This window comes from Gopherus evgoodei, chromosome 17 (assembly GCF_007399415.2).
Source record: "Gopherus evgoodei ecotype Sinaloan lineage chromosome 17, rGopEvg1_v1.p, whole genome shotgun sequence".
Classification (NCBI taxonomy): domain Eukaryota; kingdom Metazoa; phylum Chordata; order Testudines; family Testudinidae; genus Gopherus; species Gopherus evgoodei.
The window spans coordinates 8,749,508-8,773,405 of record NC_044338.1 but is presented as its reverse complement, the minus strand read 5'-3'; the positions used below and the strand labels follow the sequence as shown (position 1 = coordinate 8,773,405).

Sequence of the window (23,898 nt, the reverse complement as noted above, 5' to 3'; positions counted from 1 at the left end):
ATACATCTTTTTTGAGATGAGGCAACCAGAACTACATGGAGTATTAAGAAACCAAGTTTAACTGTCTCTTCAATGAAAATGCTACAGGTAAAGGATAGGGTTTTTAACCAAAGAAGAAAACAAGATCGTTATGGAGCAATTCTCTAGAATATAACAGAACTATAACCTTTTTATGTAATGTCTGAACCTACCTTTGGAATTCTGTAGCAGGAATACAACCCTCCTTTAAAATTCTACAGATTGGTTTAAATATTTTATAGAAAGGGTTAAAATTGTTTATTAAATTCTACAAGACGAAGTAATTTCCACATAACACTATCTAGTTCCTTTGGAACCATAGTGGTTTCTGTTGGAGTTTTCCATAAAGGGAAGTGTTGTTTTTTGTTGTTGTTGATTATTTTGACATTTTACAAATGTTGAAACTCTGGTTTCTGTAAGTGTAGAAGTGCTTTTGAGAATATCCATTTAAGAAAACTAACCAAAAAAACCCCTTTGTCAAAGACATTAAGTCTAAAAATTGACCTTCTTTGACCATTTTGTATACACTTGCTCTTCTGGTAAGAAACACAGAAGGAATCAGAGTTCAGGACCAGCCTTCATTCCTCACGTCCCAGGCCAGCTGGGGCTGGGAGAGCTTCAGAGTCAGAAAGTTCAGCTCCCTCTTTTGGCTCTTGTTAATTTTTGATCCAGATGGGTAAAAAGGGTGCTGAGGCTGATGTTGCTGTATAGTGATCTCCTATGGCTAACTGCAGGTATAGTGTTCACTTCTCCTCACCAGAGAAGAGTCATTACAGTGTGGGGGATCTTTTAAGAATGCAACATGAAAGGGAAAATGCCATCTCAGAAGAGCCTTCAGAAACTTCTCCAGCACCTTGTTTTATAGGTGTTCCTTTAAGCCACGTACTGTACTCTTATCGCTCTACTGTACATTAAAAAAATCATATAGCAGGGGTGTTAATCACCCAGCCCATTTGACATATACTGTATATCCAGCCCCCATGATGAATGTGGATTTATAGGATTAAAAAAACAAATATTCCATTCCTACCTCTTGTGCTTGTAAACATAACATGACCCAGTGTATTGCTGTCTTAGTTTGAAATAGTTCAGTGTGATGGCAGCTGCTCCTGTTGCAATGGAGTTCTAACGCTGAAGTACAATGATATCACGCTGAGGTCTGTGTTTACAAACAACAGCAATGTTCAGTGGTGGGCATAATTTGCACATTGAGTTACTGCTGTTGTGCATGCAAATTTGGTAAAAGCACACACAAATGGGCAAATAAACAAAGGGCAGTAGTAGGAATTTTCCTAAAGGTGCCCTGCATCACTTTTATGATGGTTTTAAAAGGGTCATATTCTGCTGCTGTTATTTGTACAAACCTCCTATTGACACCATTGGGAGAGCTGCTGTATCAAGGGAAATAGCACTGGCTGACAGGCCATAATTAAAAATGTTGTCAGCCCTCTTCACAAAATAGGTTTGGCTGCTCAGCTGTATGGTATATATGTCGTTTCACAGTACTTTTCATAATATTAAAGCCATCCAGATATGGCACAAAAATGCATACAAGTTCATTTCAACACCTGTTTTGAGCTAAAAGCATTTGAATATAAGGTGGTGAGAGTTTTTTTTTTTTTAAAGTGCATTTGCACATTGTCTCAGGACTTGATTTTCAGGTTCTCATGACTTCTTGAATCAGCTGGAGCTATATGAAGAAAAGACAGATAATGAAAAATGGTTTTAATAAACTGAATAAAATTGACAGGACTACCAACTAATTGTAAAGATATCGTTTGACTCTAACTATCATTATATGTGTTTTTATTTAGGGTCCTCTAGCTTTTGCTTAGACTTGCACTTTATAAGAAACTGTGTCATTATTCCCCACAAACAAATTTTTTAAAGTACATTGGTTTTCTTTTAAAAACACTTACTCCATTTTTTAATGAAGCTCTAAAAATACTTGACTCTTGTGTAGCACATTTAAGGATTTCAAAGCATCTTATAAATATTAATCTTCACGGCACTTTCTGGAATGTTATCCCATATGCAATATTGAATATTGGAATGTCAGACCTCTTTTATAAGTTGGCAAACTGAGGCACAGAATTTAAAGGTGCAGTTGTGCCCTTATGGCACAGCTGATGCTAAAAGGTGGTGCCAGTGGCAGTTCCCAGAGTTGAGCACAATATTTTCAGTACTACTTAAGGGGACAGCATGTTCTGAATTTTTGGAGCCAGCTCTGGCCTTTGCTCCTGCCTTTTTGCTAGCATCTGTGTAAAGGAGGGCAAGCATGGACGTGGTATCCCAGCTCTTGTACAAGGATGCATTGAAAGGACAAAAACTCCTACATTGTTGTCTTTTCTTTTGTGTGGTGTTCAGCACAATAAGACCCAGGAGAACTGATTCACAATTTCACTAGACGCTACCACTTTAAATGCCACAGCTTCAAACCAGTCCTTGGGGCCATATCTTGCACCTAGGACACCTGTTGGAATTGTTGGGAGATTTAGGTGCTCAAGGAGTGCAGTATCATGCCCTCAGTAATGCCAAATACTTGTATCAATTCTGCATCCTACTATTTGCTACCACACAGAGACGGCAATGAATGATGTGCACACAGTTGTTCTGTATCTAAAACTGCAGTTCCTTGGTAAGGGAAAGGGGAAAGATGTTCTGGTGAGCAAATGCTGTAGGTAGGAGTGCGAAGCTCAATATGTTATCAGTGTCACCAGAACTTAGAGAGGGTTTTATATGCAGAGTTCAGAGACTATTGCATCCTAACCTATATTTGTCACATCTTTCATATAAATGTTGATTAAATTAATGCTACTTTATCGATTTGTCTTAATGTACCTAAGCTGCTTTTGTTGTTCTCTGCATTTTCCTTTCGCATCCTCTCTACAAACCTGAGACTGGAAGCCATTTTTTTTCAGGGTATATTTTTTGAAAATGACCCTTCTCCCTGCTTTAGCAGAAATCAAGGTTTTGAACGGTACAGGCTGTTACGAACTAGCAGAGAAAAGGAAGCTTTTAATAAAACATAAGAAATCGGTACACTGATTAAAAAATACTAGAGTATTCAAGAGCATAGGCCAAGTTTTCCAAGGTGCCTAAATTGCATTCATAATATTTTCTCATGCATGTTTTTGCACATGCAGAAGCGCCCCTTTGCGTGCATGGAGGTGGGGTTCTGAGCATGGAAACAGGTGAGCATGCAAACTTTGCAGAGCAAAATATGGGCATGTATACCCTTGAAAAAAATAAAAATAAAAACTACCTACACACCCAAAACATTGCATTATTGTGATTAAAGAGGAACTGTTCGGGTCATTTCTACAAAATACTCTGATATTTATTTTTCTTTTCTTTTCCTTGAAGGCTTGTCCCCAAACACTACAGTTTGCAATATCTTAGGGTTTTAGACTGCTACCTATCACCAGAGTATTGAAGTAAAAACAGTGTACTCTGTGGGATTTCACAAAAAAGAAGACCCCCCACAATTTCAGTTTGGCTGCATCTTCTCTTGGGTCATTCTACCAGCAGATCTCATGGCAAGGCTGAATGAAAGAATGAGTTTGTTGTAGCTAAATGCCTTGAGATGAGCACATACACTTTCCCTTCATTGTCTCTTATGTCAGAATGCTACTTTAAATGGTTTGTTATGGAGCAGTCCTGACGTTGCTTCTTATTAGAGTACAGATGTGTCACAGATCCTTTATATAGTACCCTTCTGATGTCTGTGCTATAATAAGTCAGCTAATTTAAAGGAAATTATAGTGTTCCTCATATTATAAAAATAAAGTATTGCAAAACTGTGCTATTAACAGTTACCATTTCAAAGAACTGTATTACGATTGCATTTATTTTAATATCAGCTCCCTTTATTCCAATTGCCTTTTCAGGTTAAACCACCCATTTTCTTTTTCTTTTATTTTTTTAAAATGCCAGTCAATATTGTGTTGTAATGTGATATTTACTGTTGTCAAAGCGAAACAATGCTACGAATGTCATGATCTACCTGTCTGCATTTTTGTTTTGGTAATTTGGAAAGAAGGCTCTTTGCTCTATGACTATTTGTCTGTTTGAATGATGCCTCCTGTATAGATCTCCTGTGTTATACTTCTATCAAAGTAGGTGACAGCCCTTAGCTTGAAAAGCGGCAGGAATGTAAAACACTTTGGCAACTGGTCTATCTTCTCTCATCAAGGTTTTTTTTTTCCTCTTAGGCTTTAATAGCTTAGTACATAATCATTTTAAAATTATTATTATTATTATTATAATCACTCCCTATTCTGTTTCATTTTTTTTTTAAATTTCTGGGACTTATCTTTTCAGTTTAATCTATTAATTTCTGTTCTTATTTCACTTTGCAGACTATTTGCCGATTTCACAAGACATAATTTTTATCAACTAGTTCTTAAAGATGCATAACAAATTAATCGGGGTTTACTACAGTGCTAATGAGAGAAAGAGACAGACAGAGACAGCCTGGGTGGTCCATGTTTAATATCAATGTCCACTGAAAAAATGCTGCTCTTACTGGCTGGTTTGATTGACTGGACTTATTTTTTTATTATTAATTATTATTATTATTATTACTATTATTATTTTTAAAGGCTCCATATCCTCACTGCTTGAGTTTGCTTTTTCTTATTTTTGTTTCCTCTGCTTTATATGAGTTTTTAATGCCCACATGGAATGTAACTCACAAAGAGAATGGAGGCGGGTGTTAGTTGACGTTATAAAGGCATGACTTCTCACAAACTTTGTAGAAATAATTTATTAGGGAAATGGAAATTATGATCAAGTCCTATAAAAAGCCCCCAAACTGAAATGTTGATGCTTTTTGATATACAGCATATTTAATATCAGTAAAAGTCATAATTATCATGCAGGAGGGCTGGTAACATATAGCTGAGATTATTGGGCAAGTCAGGGGAATGAATCTAATTATTCAAAGTATTCTGATCGTGTATCTGTGAAAATTTAATCTGTACAGTTGGCAATTGCATGATTATTACTTTTTTGTTTGTACAATCTTTCAGTAGTTGAAATTCTAATAACTGAGAGTTCTGTTTTCAAAACAGAAAAGTTTGAGTATAGTGATGTCACCTTGAAAGTGTCGGGTATCGGGGTAGCCGAAACAACTAAACTAAAATTCATTTGCAAATTTAACACCATTAATTTGGGCTTGAATAGGGACTGGGAGCTGGCTTATTACAAAAGCAGCTTTGCCTCTCCTGGAATTGACACCTCCTCATCTGTTATTGGGAGTGGACTACATCCACCCTGATTGAATTGGCCCTGTCAGCACTGGTTCTCCACTTGTGAGGTAACTCCCTTCTCTTCATGTGTCATTGTATAATGCCTGCAGCTGTAACTTTCACTCCATGCATCTGAAGAAGTGAGGTTTTTTACCCATGAAAGCTTATGCCCAAATAAATCTGTTACTCTTTAAGGTGCTACCGGACTCCTCATTGTTTTTACCTTGAAAAGTGCTCATCAACGTAAACTGTGGATGATTAGAGGCTACCAAACACCCCACCACCCCACCTCCAAAACAAACATTAAATTATCCCATTCTTCCACACATACAAAAAGAACAAAAACAAACAAACACACAAACAAAAAACAACCCACCACCTTCAAAGCTCCTAGGCAGTTCCCTATCTTGGATTAGGCTATGCTTTCCGAAGGTCAGATGCTGTAGTAACTTCTACTTCCATGCTTCACTTGCAACCATTGGCAGAATTAAAGTTCTAGCAAGAGCAGCAGGAACTGAGCTGCCAGCATGAGCTGTATTGCACCTCTTAACCTTTAACCTCTGCACAAATCTATGAAGTATCTCTTCACCTATTTTTATACGCTTTCCCATTATTGGCTTTGTTTCTAACAGAACTAAGTTCTGAGCTGTGTGGTTGAAAGCACACGTTGCATTTAAATTCTCCTTTTTATTAAAAAAAAAAGTGCTTCTATCAATTTTATAAGTTTGTGAGAAGTAAATTGCATGCTTACAGTAGAACTGTAATGCATTTTAATGTTTGTTAATCCACTTGTTTAAAATGTCAGTGTCCAAGGCTCTACATACACAGCTATGCTGTTCTTTTCATTAAAGATGCTTGATGTAATAATTGGTTAGTTTTCCTTTTTATTCTTCTGCTTTTTTTAAATCTGTATGGCTTTTTTATTATTTTGTTTTTGTTTTGCTATGAATTGCTTTGCTTTTGTGAACTTTTCCTAGTGTGCATGATTTGCAAACATTTCGGCTATTGTCAATTTTCTCATTTTGTAAATAGTTCATCTGTGTTTTTTTTTAATTACTTTTTTTTCCTGTAAGCAACCGAGGTAGAAAAAAACAATAATAAATGGTTTACAATGGACAAGCTGTGTTGCTGCTCTCTTAGCTTGCAGTTTCGTATTTTGGTTTGGACATACCAAATAACCAGTACCAATGACAATTTAATAAAAGAATAAAAAGATCATCATCTGAAGTGTGTGACCCAGTGTTTGAAGAACTCACGGAGTGAATATTGCATATTAGATATGTTTACAGCAGAAATAATAAAAAAAAAAGACACATTTATATAGTGTACATGTTACAGCTGCATTATTCTTATAAAGTCTGATTCTGCACCACTAACTTCAGTGGACTTCGTGCCACTGATAGCAGTGGGATGAGGATCAGATCCATACACTGTTTGTGAACTGTTGTGCACTAATGGGGAGAAATCTGTTTTTGGAGTGAAACGCATTTAAATATTAAAAGAAAATAAAGAACAGCCCTGTCATCATTTAAAAACAGAATACCCTAGGTGGGAGCGCAAGAGTTGCCCTGTGCAGAGCTCTTTGCAGATCAATACCTGTCACTCCTCCTTGGAAGTTTGAAATTGAAATGTGTTTCTTTATCAGAATTATATTTTCCTCCATCATAGTCTTGGTGGTTTATTATTGCAGGGTTACCTGACCTTTGGCTGTTGGAATTATTTCTTGGGGTTTTGAATTAATTCTTTTAAGCACAGTGAAGTGTTTAGATGGAGGGGAACAAATATTTAGATGAACGTTTCAGAGAAAAGAAAAATGTATTTACTTATTATTTATATTGCAGTAGTGCCTAGGAGGCCCAATCATGTACCAGGATCCCATTGTGCTAGGCTCTGTACTACCACAGAGCAAAAAGACCAGTCCCTGCCCCCAAATAGCGGACCAGCTAAGATAACTTTTAGGTTTTCCATTATTAACAGTATTTTTAAAAATATTATTTTAAATCTGAAAGCCTTAGTTTAGTTTATTCTGTGGCAGCTACTCAAAACCACGTTACCTTGAAGCCTACTTAGTCTGTGAGTAACTGGTATAGAAAAGCAATGTTAATCTAACCGTAACTACCCTGTATGCTTTACAGATAAGATAAATGGTTACACTGTGGATTTGGGGATGGGGAGGAGGAGAGTTGGGATGTCAGGAATGGGGTAATTTTTGTAATAATGGTATATTTAAGTCTCTGTTTGAGAATTTCAGAGAGGAAGGAGGAGGGTGGAGAAATAGTTAAAATATTACCAGCCTATGATGTGAAAAAGAATATGCCAAAAACCTGCAAGATTCATTTCCCCCCTGACAACTCTTCACCCCTCACTCTGTTGTGTGCTCCTCACAAGAAATCCACGGTGGGGACCAGCATGTGATTGAAGAGAGAGAAATATATCTGTAGTCTGAATGCATGGCACAAAATAAACATTTAGTTGTAGCTAGATAGTATAGCTAGATAATGTACTTGTAAAAGAAGGGGAGGGCAGCACCATACTTAGTTTCTGAGAGTAAAAGTTGTTCAACTCTGAGGGCCAGATCGTCCATTAGTGTAGCACATCTCAGCTGGTGCAAGTCAGCGTAGTTCCACTGATCTGGTCCTAAATGCATTAGTGCTAGAGAGATACATGGCATTTTACAGCCCCAGGACGAAGATTCTCATTTACACAAGGCCGCTCTACACTTCTCTGGCAGCGTAAGGGTGCTTTAAAGTGGGAGTAAATTATATTCACACTGGCCCCTTTATCCTGACAGTGTTGTACAGAGGGGGCTTTAGTCAGGTCCCCAGTAGTTGAGCCATGTTGGAAACAGTAACAAAGCTTGTCACAGTGTGATAATTTAATGACTGATCTTAATTTTTTTTTTTTAAAGTAAACCTGTCCTTGGCATTCTGTGGTTCAAGGTATTGTAGTTGGATAAACACTTAAGTCCCATTAGAAGCTGTGCAGTAAATTGTTTAAACTTGTTATGGTAAGAAATGCAAAACAAAGTTAGAGCTGTTTCTCACTCTTCCTTTTAGCCCTTCCCACACTGCTTAAATGCTGGTCTAATCCTTCCAGCACTGCATGCCTTTGTTCACCTAAAAAATGCAGGTGGCATCTGCATAGCGTAAAATGGTTTACAAAGAACTTATTAAATCTACCAGAGTGAGCTTAATTATCATTCTTCAAACCTTTCAGTTTTAATTTCCATCAGTGAAAGCAAATGGCAGACTGGACTCCCCGCCCTCTCCCCGTTCCCCCCACCCCTCCAAATTAATTTGAAAGTTTGCATGTCTTTCACCTAGGATGAGAGGCTGAAGTGCGTGCATTCAGGATACATGTGCTTCCCGTGAGCAGAGAACCCTTTAAAAAGTAGGTAATAAAGTAAAAAATTAATATTTCAGTGCACATAAACCCCTAACCATGAAATATCCCATTAAATTCTGCTCACTTGGCAGATTGAGTTTGAGGTTTTTTGTCACAGGAAAATAATTTTACCTAGATTTTAACCCCAGTATAAATGCTGTAAGTAGTACTTTCCTTAATCATACTAGGATCTGTTTGGAATAGTCTATTTCTGGATAGCCTTGTGGTAGTAAGCTCTTCCCATTCGGCCTGGCATTCGTAAATGCAAATTATGTAGTATACACATGCACACACATCCACCTAATAGTCTCTCTGTGGAGAAAAAGACAGACAGATGGAAAGCACCACAAGACAGTTGCTAGTCGTTCCTCTTAATGCACTACTAGATAACATGGTGATCGGTGCAGGATAAGGAGCATAGAATTCTTACAACAGGTTAAAAAAGAACCAGAAACAGCCAGTCGTTCAGAAAGGTGCAGTCCTCTGACTCCCAGCAGAAGCCCCTTTGCATTCTTGGGATGTTTTAGCTCAGAAGAATCTCATTTTCACTTGTACAGGCAAGAGGAATGATCTGATCTAAAAAAATATTACCGTGGCCAATAAATTTAGGATGGGATTTTCAGAAGCAATTGGTGTTGGTCCAACTTTGCTCCCACTGAGGTCAGTGGTAAAACTCCCATTATTTCAGTGGCAACAGAGTTAGGCCAACACTGAGCACTTGCAAAGTTTCCAGCCCCTGGAAGTTTCTGGTAGGACCCTTTGCCAACATAATAGCTTCCATGCGGTTTCCTGAACCTCCCACATAAGAGCTTGTGAAGGTTTCCTCAAATGTCATGTCTTGATAAAGTTTCAAACTTTACAAATGTTTTATATATGAGTGCCTTAAAAGCCACTTGACAGAAAACTTCCCAAAACAGTAACGAACCTCTCAACATCACTGAGTTTGTGCGGGCTGTTAAAACATTCCATGAGATCAGACCTCCCCGGGGTTGTCTGTCCTCAAGGAATCTTGTCTTTCCTCAAGGAATCTATCTCCTTGGTTAGGTTCTGACTGTTCCATCGATCCATGACCCAGGTGTTGAGATTGCTATCAGAGTGAGACAGGCTCATTGCCCTGAAAATGAGCAGTCCCAGGTGGAGGGGAAAAACTAGCCTATCTATTTCGTACTGTAGCTATGTTGTTTGAATGTGAACTGGACTCTCTGGGTTTCACAACTTCAGTGCAATAGCGGAGAGAGTTCTTAGATAGTAACTTCTGCTCCTAAGAGGCCTCAGCTAGAGCAAATGGAAAATGTTATGGAGATAATTATTCAGAGAACAAAGAGGCATAAAGAAAACCCTCATGTATAGCAGAAATCATAGAAAGAGCAATGTAATCAAATAATGCTGACTCTGATGACAGCCTAAACCCTACCCCTCTAGAGTTAGTTTTACTAGACTGAATAGCATGCATATGCTCATATAAATATTAAAATACAGATTTAAAATGTAACCTAATGTAATAAGCATAGATCCTGCCCCTTATTTATGTATTTATTTATTTATTGCATTGGACAATTTTGAAATTACAATTTTTTCAATCAGTTCAAGTAATTTGATTTTAAATTGATCAGTTACATTTTACGTTACCGCCCAGGAAACCTTTTCCAGGACTTATAATAATATGCAGACCACTCACTGGCACTATAAAGGTATAAAGACCAAGCGCTAGGCCTGTCTAACCTGACCTCCTGTATAGCACAGGCCCCACCATTTCACCCTGCGATTCCTGCCATGAAGAGAATTTATTCTTTCGTGCTATGTAAGTGAACTCTGTTGAACCCAATAATGTGTGGCTGAACTACAGCTTATCTTTTAGAAGGGCATCTGATCTCGATTTACGGCCTTCAGGTGATGGAGATTTTACCATCTCTTGGTAATCTGGTCAAATGGTTAATTGTCCTCTGTTAAAATGCATTTTATTTTTAATTTGATTTTTTGTCTAACATCAGCTTCCAGACATTGGCTCTTCTTAGGCCTTTGCTAAATTCAAGAGATTTATACTGGAGCTAATATTGCAGATCTTCCCCTTCATAGCACATATACATATAGTTGGAGAATTTTTTTTTATAAGTTAAATGTTTAAACTGAGAAGCTTGTCTTTTTGAAGCAACTGAAATGAAGTCTGAAGCACTGGTGCCACTTGGCTGGTCTTGAAATATATGCTTTAATACTCTTCCCTTCAACCCCTTCCTTGTTCAGTCAACAACAGGTGGCCAGAATTTAGAACTTGCATGCTATAATGGCAAGCCTGAATGCGTTGACCTCCCCCTACAATGATAGTTTCATGAATCAATTATGTTTGTTAAAAATGCATGATAATGCCTGGCATCTAGGTGTAAAATGAGAAATGTTTCCATCCAACACATCAGCTTAGTACTGAATGGAGTTAGTTCCTCTTAGAACATGATTTAGTTTAAAGTCCCTTTCACCTACATTGACTGTGTTGAAGGCTATAATTCTGTCTGTTTCACTAATTACTATTAGAGGTCTCCAAATTATAGATCAAGGTAAAGCACTGCATGCTGGGAAATGTAGTATCTATGGACCACATATGGATTAACAAGGCAGTTGGTGGCCACGTGACAGAAATCTGTGGGGTGTCCATTAAACTGCTGTAGGCTGTGAACATTGTAAAAATAGAATGAAAAAAAAATAGCTACAAGCTTTAGGTTTCTTTAAAAAAATAAATATTTTTCTTAGAACAAACCATTTGCCTTTGAGAAGTTTGCCAGTTCCGTATGGTGAAATAATTGCAAGGGGTTATTACACTTGAGAAGACACAGCAATAATTTGCAGACAAATAGGCAGCTTTGTCTCACTGATGCATAAAGTAATTACTGGACAAAAGTGCATCATTCCCATTTTAAAAGCCATCACCCAGGAGCCGTAAGCAGCTGAAAAATGAATCGTTTAGAGGACATAAAGCGGAAGTGCCAAATTTTAAATTAAGTGTATTTGGGTTTTATCATTTTTGTCCAAGTTCCAGAGGAGAAATATTGTTCATAATAACACCCATCTGCAACCACACACACACTGTGTGAACTCCATTACTGGTGTCTGATGATGAGAATTCTACAAAATCCTGCCATATGCCATACATAAATTTTACGTAGTGGGGGACTGACTGTTCCTTGAACAACATGATGGGCTGTTTAATGAGGTTCCCATTATGCATGATGTGCTTTATCTGAAGTTCACTAATTTCCTGACCTGGTGAAACAGATTTTAATAAGCTTGATATAAGGCAGCATTTTAAGACAAAGAGAAACACTTAATGTGGCAGTCACAATAAAGAAATCTGAGCAGACTTGTAGATGTTAAAAATGTTAATAGAATTGATCAGAAGCTCAGGAAAAGAATTTTCCACTTCCCTGAAGGCCCGCTTTGTAACTTCTTGTTTGTTCACCTCTGTTTGGAATTTTAAAGACTGGGCTGCCCCATTTCTTTAAGAAGTATATTGGTTTTACCTTCAAGATACTGTAAGATTTGCTTAGACATAATTTAGAGATGATTCTATGTCTGACTTTTACAGAGTTTTAGAACTTTGGGTGGAATCTTCATTCCAACCCAAGCAAACTAATTAACATAAAATATTTTGCTGTGAACGCTTTGGTAGAATCCAGATCTTTCATCACCTTTGTATAAATTTTGATTTCTCTGGGTTTTTTTCTCTCTCTAAACACCGTATGTTGGGTGTTTTTGTTAAACTTAGATGTGAGTTTTTTAAGGGGGAATTGAGAGAAAGATAGTAGAAAAGTTAGGGTTGTATATGTAGGGGGTAGTGTCTATTTGACATCGCCTTCCTCTGCACATGCACCCAACTAAATATGACAATTACATGGAATATCCCCAAAGAAGTTTCATACTGGGATGCTGCATGGTTTTGAGTCAGATACTTTCAAAATTAAACCTAAAGGTCCTACAAAAAGGATAACTGGCTAATGAAAAGAATAATGCAAGAAAGAATCCATTTGGAATGACAGCTGTGAGCCTTTTAAAGCTTTTCTGTGCTGATCAAAGCTACTGCTAACATTGTTTGAAAAGAGGATATCAGTTCTCCCCCTCCACCTTCTTTCCTATTCAACCTACAGACAATTTTGAATTCTAGATTTCACACTTTTTTTTTTTTTAAGATCAAGTGAACATGGTCTCTACTTTTCCTGACTAACTAATGTTTAAAACAGTATATTCTAAGAAGCAGGAAAGAGTTTTTGGTATAAATTCAAGTGTTTTAAATGGCGAAGGGGAATACATTGAGAATTGGTGCTATCTCCTCCCCTCCCACCCCCCCCCCCCCAAAAAAAAAAATCTACAGTCCCTTTTGGAAATCCCAGTTTGGAAATGAATGAATTTTCACAGAGTCCAGTGTATGTATGTATGAATGCTGCCTACCTGTCCATACATTATTCTTTAACATTTAAATTGTAATAACACCTAGAGGGCTCAATCCCCATTGGAGTAGGTACTGTGCATACAGGAAATCACAGTCCCTGCCTCAAAAGAGTTTAGAGTCTGAAATACATATTTGTGTGCTAGGCGTAATTCTGTGGGCATGTTTAATGTATCCTCAGTGTTGCCAACTCTCATGATTTTATCAAAAGTCTTGTGATATTTGTCTTTTTTCCTGAAACCCAAGTAATTATGTGAGACTCTCACCTTTCATTTTAAATAAAGGAAATTTCTAGTCTCCGTGGTTGTGAAGAAAAGCTGACCCAAGTGCAGCCCAAACACTCGGAAAACAGTAAACAAAACACTTATATCTCCCCTTTCTCAGTTTGGTTATAACTAAAGTCTTGATTCACTTCCTGTTGGGAAGCGCTGGGGAAACGGGGAAAAGTTTTTCCTTCCTCTAACTATGAGAAGATCAGTTTGTTACAGTCAGGGTGCACAATGGAGCCAAACACACATGATGGATTAAATGCTCCCATAGCAGAGAGCAAGGGCACCACGTAAGGCCCACATAACCCTTAAGGTGGGCTTATGTGGTATATCAGGACTTGCATATACAGCATTGCTCTTTCCATCTCTTCTCCCAAAGTTCCTATGAATCCCAGCTGTATCCAACTCACCAAGTGTATGGCTGTTTGAGAACGTTGGATGAGGCTAATTCTGTGCTTCATGTCAGGGTTTTGCACTGACTCTTTAAATTCAGCATCCCCTGCTTTGGTTGTGTGTCACCCACTTGATTTCTCCCCAGACTTATTTGTGTGTTGGAGAAAACATTGCATGTAGACAGCCACTCACTAAAATTGTGACCTTAGGGCATCGTAGTTAAAAACAGATGTGTCCTTGTTCTCCCACATGAGGTGTTTCAGTATTTAAAATGAAACTAGTGATGCGGGAAGCAGAAAAATTTATCTGTGAAAAATTGAACTCCAAATATTCATGTTAGCTCTTTCTGAGTAATAAGGCAGCATGAAATTGATCTGAATCCTCAGGGCTTTCTTGGACAGCATTTGAGCCCCTTTCAAAACATTTATTGTAAAATATCTGCTAATTGGAATGCCTAAATCCACTTTAGGCCTTTTGAACAGCTTAGGCGTCTTGTTTTCTCTAGGCAATTATAAGCAAAGGATACACAAAGGAGGACAGGAATTGTTTCTGCAGGAAGGGTACAAATACGATGAATAGCTTGAGCTCTTCCCGCCTCTTTTTTGATGTTTCAGTTGGCATTGTGATGGCTCTAGATAACAGTGGCTACTCGGAGCAAGAAGGGCTGGTGCTGTTTCCCCTTCTCCGATGCGGTGTGGCCTTCAGCATGGATCACATCCAAAGTCCATTGAAGTCAATGGAAGGACTCCCGTTGACTTCAAACTGCTTTGGTTCCAGGGGGCTGTTGTAGAATGCGGTTGCTTGGAGCTGACCTTTTCATTGTTCAAGCCCTTTCAGATGCCAGCTGGCTCCAGGTGGACCCCTCCTCCCCACTCAGCTCAGGCTTTGTTTTTCTTCGCAGATTTTGGTCATGGGGTTCCTCCCTCCACCAGCTTTGACTGCGGTTGCCCTGTTCTCTTTCCTCTCTCTGTGCTGTCCCCTCTCTCCTCACCGGAATGGCAGCAGGTGTCAGGTTACTAAGGCTGCCAGTGCCTGGTGTTCCCATGTCCCAGCTGAGATGCTGGGCTGCTGGAACAGCCTACAGCTGCTGCTCATTGCCTTCACCTGTGGAAAGAGGTGGGTCTTACACTTCATGCTACAGGCATGTAGGACAGCTGGAGTTCCATAACCCAGTACTTTCCACTGATAGTACCCTGCTTTGGGCCCCTGGGAGTTTTTCCCATGACTCCATCCATGTCTAGATCGCCACTGATCATCATAAGTTGCGGAGCTATAGGTGGTCTCTCTCTGTAGCCAGATTTTAGCCTTCTACGAGGAACAGCACTTTGGACATGAAGAATGGCATATCCCTTTGGGACACTATGGCCCATGCTGTTTTAAACCCCAGGATTCAGGGGAAATTACTAAACTGCTATAATGTAGAGAAATATTTTTTCCGAAGTATTTATCTGATTTGTGTAAAAAAACATTTCTATTGGATGCATGAAGATGCAGGTGGAGAGGCAGGGGTGTTGCATATACCTGCCTGTCCACGAATGAGTCACAGCAATGAGCAGTAGTTCAGTAGTATGGTGCTGGGTGGGTCATGCCTTACCTCCCATGTGTGAGTACCTGTGGCACTAGATCACCTGGGCACAATGAATATAAGTGCAAGAGAAATATCGTATGATACCTAGGATGGGAGTGTTGATAATTCTGTCAATACAAGTGATGTTCTGTAAAGTCTTACTCAGGAGCGCGACAAAGAGTCCTGAGGCACCTTATAGACTAACAGAAGTATTGGAGCATAAGCTTTTATGGGTGAATACTCACTTCGTCAGATGCATGTTTACAGATCCAGACTAACACGGCTACCCCTCTGATACTACTCAGGAGTGGTCACTTTAGAGGTTTATAAAGTACAGCAGTGAGGGGACACCCCCTTACATAATGCTGAGGGAGTCATAATGCTTTGCTGATGAGACTGGGATCCAGGAGACCTGGATTCTATTCCCAGCTCTGCCACTGACTCTGTATGGCTTTCAGCAAGTCACTTAGCTTCTCCATACCTCAGAGTACCCTATCTGTAAAATGGCGATAGTGCTATTTACTCACCTTTTTAAAGCTCACTTTGAGATCTGTGTAAATAACTATAATTATTATTATTATTACAGCCTCAATGCAGTGTGCAAGTATTAATCATGTTAATGTGAAGCCTGGCAAATCGATTTTCAGTAGGCAGCATTGATTAAAGGCTTGTGGGCTGAGGGAGTTAGTCTCTCTGAGTCAGAATCGGTAACCATGTTTTCCGAATCCTGGTTATTAATCAGTCCTCCCTTCTCCTCACAACCCTTCCCCCCTCCCACACACTGCTAACCGTGCTCTCACCCTGCCCCAAACACTCTCATCCACACGCAGGGGCTGAATTTCCCTAAGAGCCCTTGAGTGGATCAGATTATATTTCAGTTGTTTGGAACTCAGTGTCATTCAGAGGCTTTTCTCTGAGATTTGGGATAACGAATTCCTTTCTGTGAGCTAATTTTTCACACACCTGTCCAAAGCACACTCTGGAGTAGAATAATGCATCTTTTGTTCAGGGTCTTTCAGTTGGTTTCCTTCTCTGTCTCCATTATTTCATTCTTCTTTTGCATGGTAATGATTTTTTTGCCCTTCATTTGACATAAATACTGGGAGTCCCTGGCACTTGAGCAAGAGAAATATACTTGCCGGCTCTATTTCTTATGCTGTCTTTGAAGGAGATTTGGCTGTCTGGGGCACACACTGGAAGGAGGCAGAGGCATATTATAATATGGAAAATCCATGTCTCATCTACCTTAGGGGTGGCTTAGGGAGCCCACAATGCCTGCAGTTGACAGGTTGCCTGTAACTTTTAACATTCTCTATGGACCTGTCCTGAATGGGATTTGGGCACGTGAAGGATGCTGTTTTCTGGGCAGGTGGGTTGGCTGTGCATCCTCTTAGACAGAGAACAGAGAAGGGGATTTCTTTGAGAGAATGGGGACACCTTCTCCCCCAACTGTTTGAAGCTATGTATTCCATCAGGCACTAGGGAATTTTGCTGATTGACTGATTGGTCCAAGTCTGGATCAGGGTTTGGGTTTGGGCTTGTTTCTAAGGGAAGAGAATATGGTTCCAGAGCCTTGCCTCTGACCTGCCAGCAGTTTTCCCCCTAGGAGAGTGAATTCCATTTTGTAACAGTGAGTCTGGCTAAGAGGAAAGTACAGACTGGCAGGATACTGAGGCTTCTGCCTGTACCTGAGGGCCCATTTTTACTACCGCAGCAAAACAATGGCACCGTATAGGGGTTTCCCATCTAGAGTTAGTCCACCTGCCTGGGCAGCGGTAGCTAGGTTGACAGAAGCATTCTTTGGTTGACTTAGCTGCATCTATGCAGGGTTCACTGAGGGGGATGGGGGCTGAATTTTACATAGCTATGTCAATCTACATTAAACCAGGCCTCAATCTGGGTTAGAGGAGTGGAGGAGACTTAGGCTTTTGATCCTATCACCCCCCAAATAAATCCTGCTGGGTGTCTCACTCTTCTGTGTTTGTAACATTTCAGCATCATAATAAGAGCAAACAGGCTAGTGTCAGTGTTGAATAATAACTTGATTTGCTGTGTTTGTGCACATGTTCTGTATGTTGGGAACGGGCGCAGACAATAGTCTGAGGTAGCTGTACATATATTTACATAGACTTTTTTCCCCCCCAACAGCCCTATTACCGTATTTAAATGCAAGTATGTCTTTTTTAATTGATGTTTTAAAGTAGCTTAGAGTCACTCTAGCCTAGCTGTTCTTTGTTCAGTTTTTTCCCTGGTTACATGTAGCTGGGATGATAGCACTAGAGTTAGTGGGCTTGTAGTTTGCTGATTTATCTGGAACTCTTTCTCTCTCTGTCTCTCTCTCTCTAGTTTGTTCTGCTCTCTTCTGCTTCTTTCAAGTCTCTGTTGTTTTTCTGTGTCTGTTCAGTGTGGCACAGAAGCTGTGTTCCCCAACAAGTTTGCCCTGTCCTGGGTCATCAAAACTAATATGAGCAGCTGGACTTCTGCAAAGACCAGGAATCCTTCAGAGCCGCTTGCTGTCCTTTGCAGCAAGGGCATCTGGTGTTTTTGTTGATCACCTTTTCCCCTGTCTTTGCTTACTTTAAAATAAATAAATAAATGAATCCAGTGTCTCTGGCAGACTTTTTAAAATTAATTAAAGTAGGAACCAAAACGTTGCTAGTGGCAGCTCATTTTTCTGCAGTTTCACAGTCCCCCTGCATCAGGACATGGTACCTGAAATTCCTTGATATGCTGCTGTTTTGCTTTAGAAAGATTTTTTTTTAATGCATCCGAGTGAAACATTTTTCCTTTATCCCAGCAAACCTGTGATCTTGAAACAAGGACCCTCCTGTAATTCTGATTACTCTCTTGTCTATAAATCAGCATATTGCTTTCCTCTTGCAAATAAGCAAAGAATAAAATCAACGTATCCTTATTGTTTTGCAAACTGATCTGAGCCCTAACAGTTTGAAAGCAAGCAGATATAAACCACATCCTACAAGCTGTCTCTGTGAGTTAATTCACTCCAGTATCTTGCCTTTAAAACTCGCAGTGGCTCAGAAGACCTGTGCACAGGATAAAAAGGCATCATCAGAGCATGCAGCTATTGAAATTCACTGCAGAGGATTTAGGGCAGGATTTTCAAAAGAAGGCCACAGGTGCTTCCATTTTGCATGCCCAGGTAGGCACACCATAAAGGGACCTGATTTTCAGAGGCTCAGCTCTGTCAGTAAATCAGGCTCTTTTAAGGTTCCTCAAGTCAGATCCCAAAATCACCAACCCCTTTTAAAAATAGGACCATAATTGACTGTAGTTGCCCCCAAAAGTACTACAGTATTTTGCCCCCTCTCCCCCACTTTTTTTTTTTGGTTTGGTTACACCTGCTGTTCATTGGATTTTTCCCTTTACCCTTCTCCTTCTTTCCGTGGCTAGGTTTTCCGGCAGCGGCCTATGGACCAGTCGCAGCAGCAGCGGTGGCAGCAGCAAGAGGATCAGGTAGGGGGGCCGGTGGAAGAGGCGGCTACATGGCATACCCTCAGAATGCAGGGGAAGGTAAAAGCTCTGTCGGTATTCTATGTGGCTGCAGCTGTCCATCATTACTCTGATTTTCCTCACACTTATCCTGGGGACCTGAAAAAAACTCACACTACAAGTAGAGGCCACGAGACCTGGAGGACCTTACAGGAGGTTTACATAAGAACTGTCAAACCTGGGGAGGGGGGCGCACGTTGGTATTGTTCATTTATTTATTTTAAATTGAAGATCATAAAGGACAAAAAAAAAGTTTTCATTTCTCATGTGACGTTTGCACTGGGTTAACAATGCAGCATTTGCTCTCTGCAGTTAATGCTCCAGTGGCTGCGAGATCAAACCACACCACCCAGATTTGTGGCTTGAACGACTGCCACCAGTAAGACATCATGGCAAGTTGTCCTATGGATTTATTTTTAAAAATAACTTGCTTGGCCTCACCTCCTAACAAAACAGTATTCTTTCCCCTGGAACTAGCTGGTTACCAGGATGGTGATTTACTAGACCAGAGCTTCCTGTTAATCTGGAGACAAAAGCATCATATCTGCTATAGTATATTAGAAGAGATCCTAAAATGTTCATATGTGCACTCAAGATCTGCTTTCCTTTGAACTCTGATTGGGGTGGTACAGATGTAAATGCTGCCTGAAGTACAGGCAATCAATAAACGTTACCTGGAGCCAACTCTAAGTGGCCCTGCTGAAAGCATGTGAATTGTATTGTTGGTTTCCAAAGTATCGTTTTTAATTTGCCTGCCATTTAAAGCTTAGTTTTTGTTTCTCAGACTACTGCTCTTGTTACCTACTGCAAACTGCAGCCTAAGCTTCACGAGAAATGTTAAAGCTTTTCTCTCTGTCCCTCCAAACGCTTATTTTTCCCCCCTTAAGGGAAATAAATAAATAGTTACCAATTACAGTTATTACCCTAGAATTTCAATGTAGGGAAACATGTGAATTAGCGCTTTGCTTAAGTAATTAAATGTTCAGTACAGTCATGAGTGGGCTGTTAACTTACCAGCACACCCTGTTCTGTGTCTGCATACTATCCTGTGTCTGGATTGTACAGTGGTGACTCAAAACAATAAACCCTACGCAAGAACAAAGGGTATAGCGATGCCTTCTCAGTAGATTTACCTGCTGTCACATGTACATTTAACATTTATGTATCATCCTGTGCATTCATCTTACCATTTGTTCTTGCTAATGATGAATGGACATCTAGGGAGGGAGGGAGGGAGATTTGAGAAAACGTTCTTGTTACCTAGCATTCAACTCCCCAGCCGCTTCAGTGCGGTTTTGCTCAGCATTGTACACGTAAGACACACAGTAAAGAATGTTTCCAGCTTACTCATGATTTGATCCTAGAGTAGAGGTTTTCAGTGACCTGTATGGAACTTCTACGCTGGCTAGCTAGGCTCTTAAAAAAGGCTATTGAGCACTAACACCCAAATATGCATTGAGTGAGACCCTAATTCTGTGGAGTCCAAAGTAAGATGTCAGGAGAACTCCGTTCCATGCAAACTGGCACTGCTTGCGGGGCTACAAAGGATCATCTCTACCAGTTTTATTTTGTGGCATGTGGAGAAAGCCTAAGCGGTGACTTGCCAGACAGCTGTGGGAATATTTTTCCTTCTCTTTCTTTCTCCCTCCCCCTTCTTTAAAGAGAAGAAAAATTTATTTCACATATTAATTGAGGAAAATTGACTTAATTGTCACTGTCTCTTCCTCGTGTTTTGCCCTTCAGGTTTTAAGCACTAACAGACCTGGTGAGTTGCCCCTTAGCAAGGCGCAGAGGGTTTGGCTAGATTAACGTTGCTTCCATTATTATTATTTTTTAATCAGAGTGCTTTTGGTTCCCTTTACAATGGAGCTGAGCATCAATCAATTCTGTGCCTGAAATCATTTGGGGTTTTTTAGTGTGTTTTTTTTTATTATTATTATTATTTTTATTTGAACATGCAATACGAAACTAAATCTAACCCTAAATTAACACCACCCTTCCTGGCAAGTTTAAAGAGCAGTATGGAGTTTGGAAATGCCTTTCAAGTCTCAAAATTGTATACGTGCCCCAAAACAAACCAACAAAACTCACCAACCTCACCCATAATCTCAAGGAGGAAGAAAGAGATCGTCAGACTTCTTAAACTAGAGGCTGTTTACATTTGTAGTGAAATGTGTTCTATGGAACGATGATGTTTTATTTGCAGTCATTTCCATCTAAAGAGAATTGTTGAACAGGGCATCTTGGGCTTGTCACTTTCATACAGCAATGGTAGTGAATTGTATTCAGGAGCAATGGAGTATGATAAATCTCATCTTAGAGTGTATGGGCCCGATTCATTACAAGAAAAATGTTTTTGCATTTGTGCACAATCTCCTCATATGCTTTTATTATTAAAAATGCAGAATGCAGCACGACTGGCACTCATTGGCTTCCGTTTGTTGTCAGTCTGAGTAAAGTGACTAGAGAACGAATGGGCAACAGAAACACCCCCCCACACACACACACGCTATTCCACAGCACCTTACTGGGGCGTTCTATTTGTGCTGCCCCTGCTATAGCTTTTCTGTGGATAAACCAGAGCTCCACTTTCCACTTGTGCCAATTAATTTGAATATTCAGGCCCTGATCCTGCAAACACTTAAGCATGTGCTTAACTTTACTCTCATGAGTAGTTTCATTGATTTCAAGGGGGTTCTTTACAGTAATAAAGCTATGTAAATGCATAAATGTTTGCGGGATCAGAGCTTAAGTGCACTCCGAGAACTTTCATGTTCACTTCAATGCGTTTTTTATATAGCTGCCTTTTTGGACATGAATCTTGGAACATTTCTAGTGCCAGATTTTTGCGAAGATCTCCGCACCAACAGCTCCCATTCAGACACCTAAACAGAGTGGCAGGATTTTCAGAAGTGTTTGCTGTTCAGCAGCTCCCGGCATTCCCAGTAAAAGCCTGGCCACTTTATTTAGGGAGTTGAGCTCTTTCAAAAATATGGACCATAAGCAAACTAAGACCTGTTCAGAACTCAAAATGCATGCACACTTCCAGGCAAGACTTTGTCTAGTGCATTTCTGAAGCCTCATCATCCTGTTGTCCAGGCATTGATGACCGCTGTGTAACCTAAGATGCTGTTCTTACGTGTACTGTGGAAAATTTGCATGTTTGCTTAATAATCATCAAAAGAATATGCCTAGATTTTTTCAGCCTGGGGTGCAGTTAACGTGCATGTTGGCTGTGTTAATGTCATGAGCCTATTTTGGTCAGGAATCATTTTTGTGATTCTGCACATTGTGAGCTTCTGTTTCCTTCTGTCCCTCTTTATTTTTTTGTTTTGTTATATTTCTGCTTGTGGGCATACAACCACCAATTACTATTATTAGATGGAATAAGATCAGGCACCAATTGCAACAGTAACTCCTGTGATCAGTAGAAAGGGACATTTCCCTGTCCTTGTGTTCAGCATCATTCATAAATTCTCACTTGCTAAACTCTTCTCCCAGACTGGGAGGTTTATGCTTTGGTGCTTCCCTTTATAAATCATGCACCTAACCAACACCCCCATGTAGAAGCAATGGGTGAAATTTTTCTAAACTGCAATGGGTGAAATTTTAGATTTAGCCATACAGTTTCCATTCACTTCCGTGGGAGCTGTGTGCCTAAATCCTCTAGTTGGCTTTGATAAACTCATCCCTCCTTGTATTTTTTTTTAATGAATTGGGACCTGGGCCATGTAAAATTAGCAAGCTTGAAAGTCTGAATGCTGCAAACTCCTCCTAGACAATTTCACTATCAGTCACATTTCTTTTAATTTCATCTGGCATATTTTGAACATAATCCTTTTTGTCTTGTAAGTGCTGTTTAAAAAACGGAAAACAGAGAGGGAAAACATTTTTATCTTACACTTGGGAGGGTAGGAATTAATTTGGAAGAAAAAAATGGAACACGAAATAAAATTTGGCAGAAAGTTGTTGGGTCCGCCCCCCCCCAATAGTCTTTTTGTGCTCCCCAGCTTGTTAGCATTAACTATTCCTCCTGATGAGTGGAGAATAAAATAATAATATGACGGGCCTGATTCTTCACTGCTTGACACCTTGTGCAGTCATTGAAAGTGGGGGCAAAAACATTAGCAAATCAGAAGGGCAACATTTTACACCCACTCTGCCCAGTATCAATGATGACAAGAGGTATGAAACAGCAAAGGCTCAGGACTCTCTTGTGGTCTGGAGTTAAGGCTATATACCTCTTTCCTTCCCTCCCCCCACGCCTAACACCTTGCCAGTCTCCAACTGCAAATGCTGCCTTTGATCCCTGAGCCCCCAACAACCCCTTACTGTACTTTATACTTGCCAGCTATAACAAATCTAGTAACGTGAGCTACTGACCTTGATGGTGAGTGTGAGCAGTTATGTTTTTGTTGTTTTCTCTCTTGCTTGGTTGGGGCTGCTGTGAGAGAGGGTGTCTCTGAGGCATTCTTTCCGGCCTCTCTTACACTCGGACGTGCACACCTCCTCTCAAACACTCTTCTGAGCGCGCTCAGCGGGAAGGTTTGTCCACACCTCTTAATCCTCTCTCAGTGTCCAGCTTCTTGTTAGTAGCAGCTGGTTGCATGTTTTTTGCTTGTTCAGATGAAACAGTTCAAGAAACAACTCATATCAACTCTTGAGAAATGTCTCCTTTTTTTTGTACACTTTTTCTTTTTATGTTTTTATTAATTTCCCTTACTTAAAAAAAAAACAAAACACTTGTCGTACCGTAAAACATTTCACATCTCCCCTTGCCTGTTCTTAGAGTGTATGTATCTGTGGGACTGAATTAAATGCATGCACTGTAGTAGTCGTACTGGTAGCAGTAGATGTAGTTGTAGAACATGCATTGTTGAGTTGATATTATAGGTATCATCAACTTGAAATAGTGTGTCAGTCAAAAGCATAGCATTGCTTTGACTGGAAGAGTAGGGCTATCAAGAAACCAGTGTACTCCAAAAGGCTTGGATCCATAGTACTGTATTTGTTAAACCCCATTATCTGAATTTATAAATTGAACATGGCTGTAGCTAAGCTACATCCTTTTCT

At 39.8% G+C, this 23,898-nt stretch overlaps 1 protein-coding gene and 1 long non-coding RNA gene across 17 annotated transcripts in view; one reads left to right on the top strand and one right to left on the bottom strand.

The window, feature by feature from the left end:
- The window catches only part of MSI2 (musashi RNA binding protein 2), a 388,040-nt gene that overhangs the window by 323,134 nt on the left and 41,008 nt on the right, over positions 1 to 23,898 (top strand). For 5 of the 16 annotated variants that reach the window (XM_030536748.1, XM_030536745.1, XM_030536742.1 and 2 more), the window contains exons 11-12: positions 3,165 to 3,212; positions 18,727 to 18,789. In XM_030536748.1, coding sequence (XP_030392608.1) covers positions 3,165 to 3,212; positions 18,727 to 18,789 — 111 coding nt within the window. Of the gene's footprint in view, positions 1 to 3,164; positions 3,213 to 4,379; positions 5,228 to 17,463; positions 17,488 to 18,726; positions 18,847 to 23,898 lie in introns of those variants that run through there. The other 11 variants (XM_030536749.1, XM_030536747.1, XM_030536743.1 and 8 more) reach the window with 6 other exon arrangements.
- Positions 1,641 to 23,365, bottom strand: LOC115636536. The gene is made up of 2 exons (XR_003996990.1): positions 23,209 to 23,365; positions 1,641 to 1,708 (listed from the first exon to the last, which is right to left on the bottom strand). It is a non-coding gene; the product is annotated as an uncharacterized LOC115636536 (long non-coding RNA).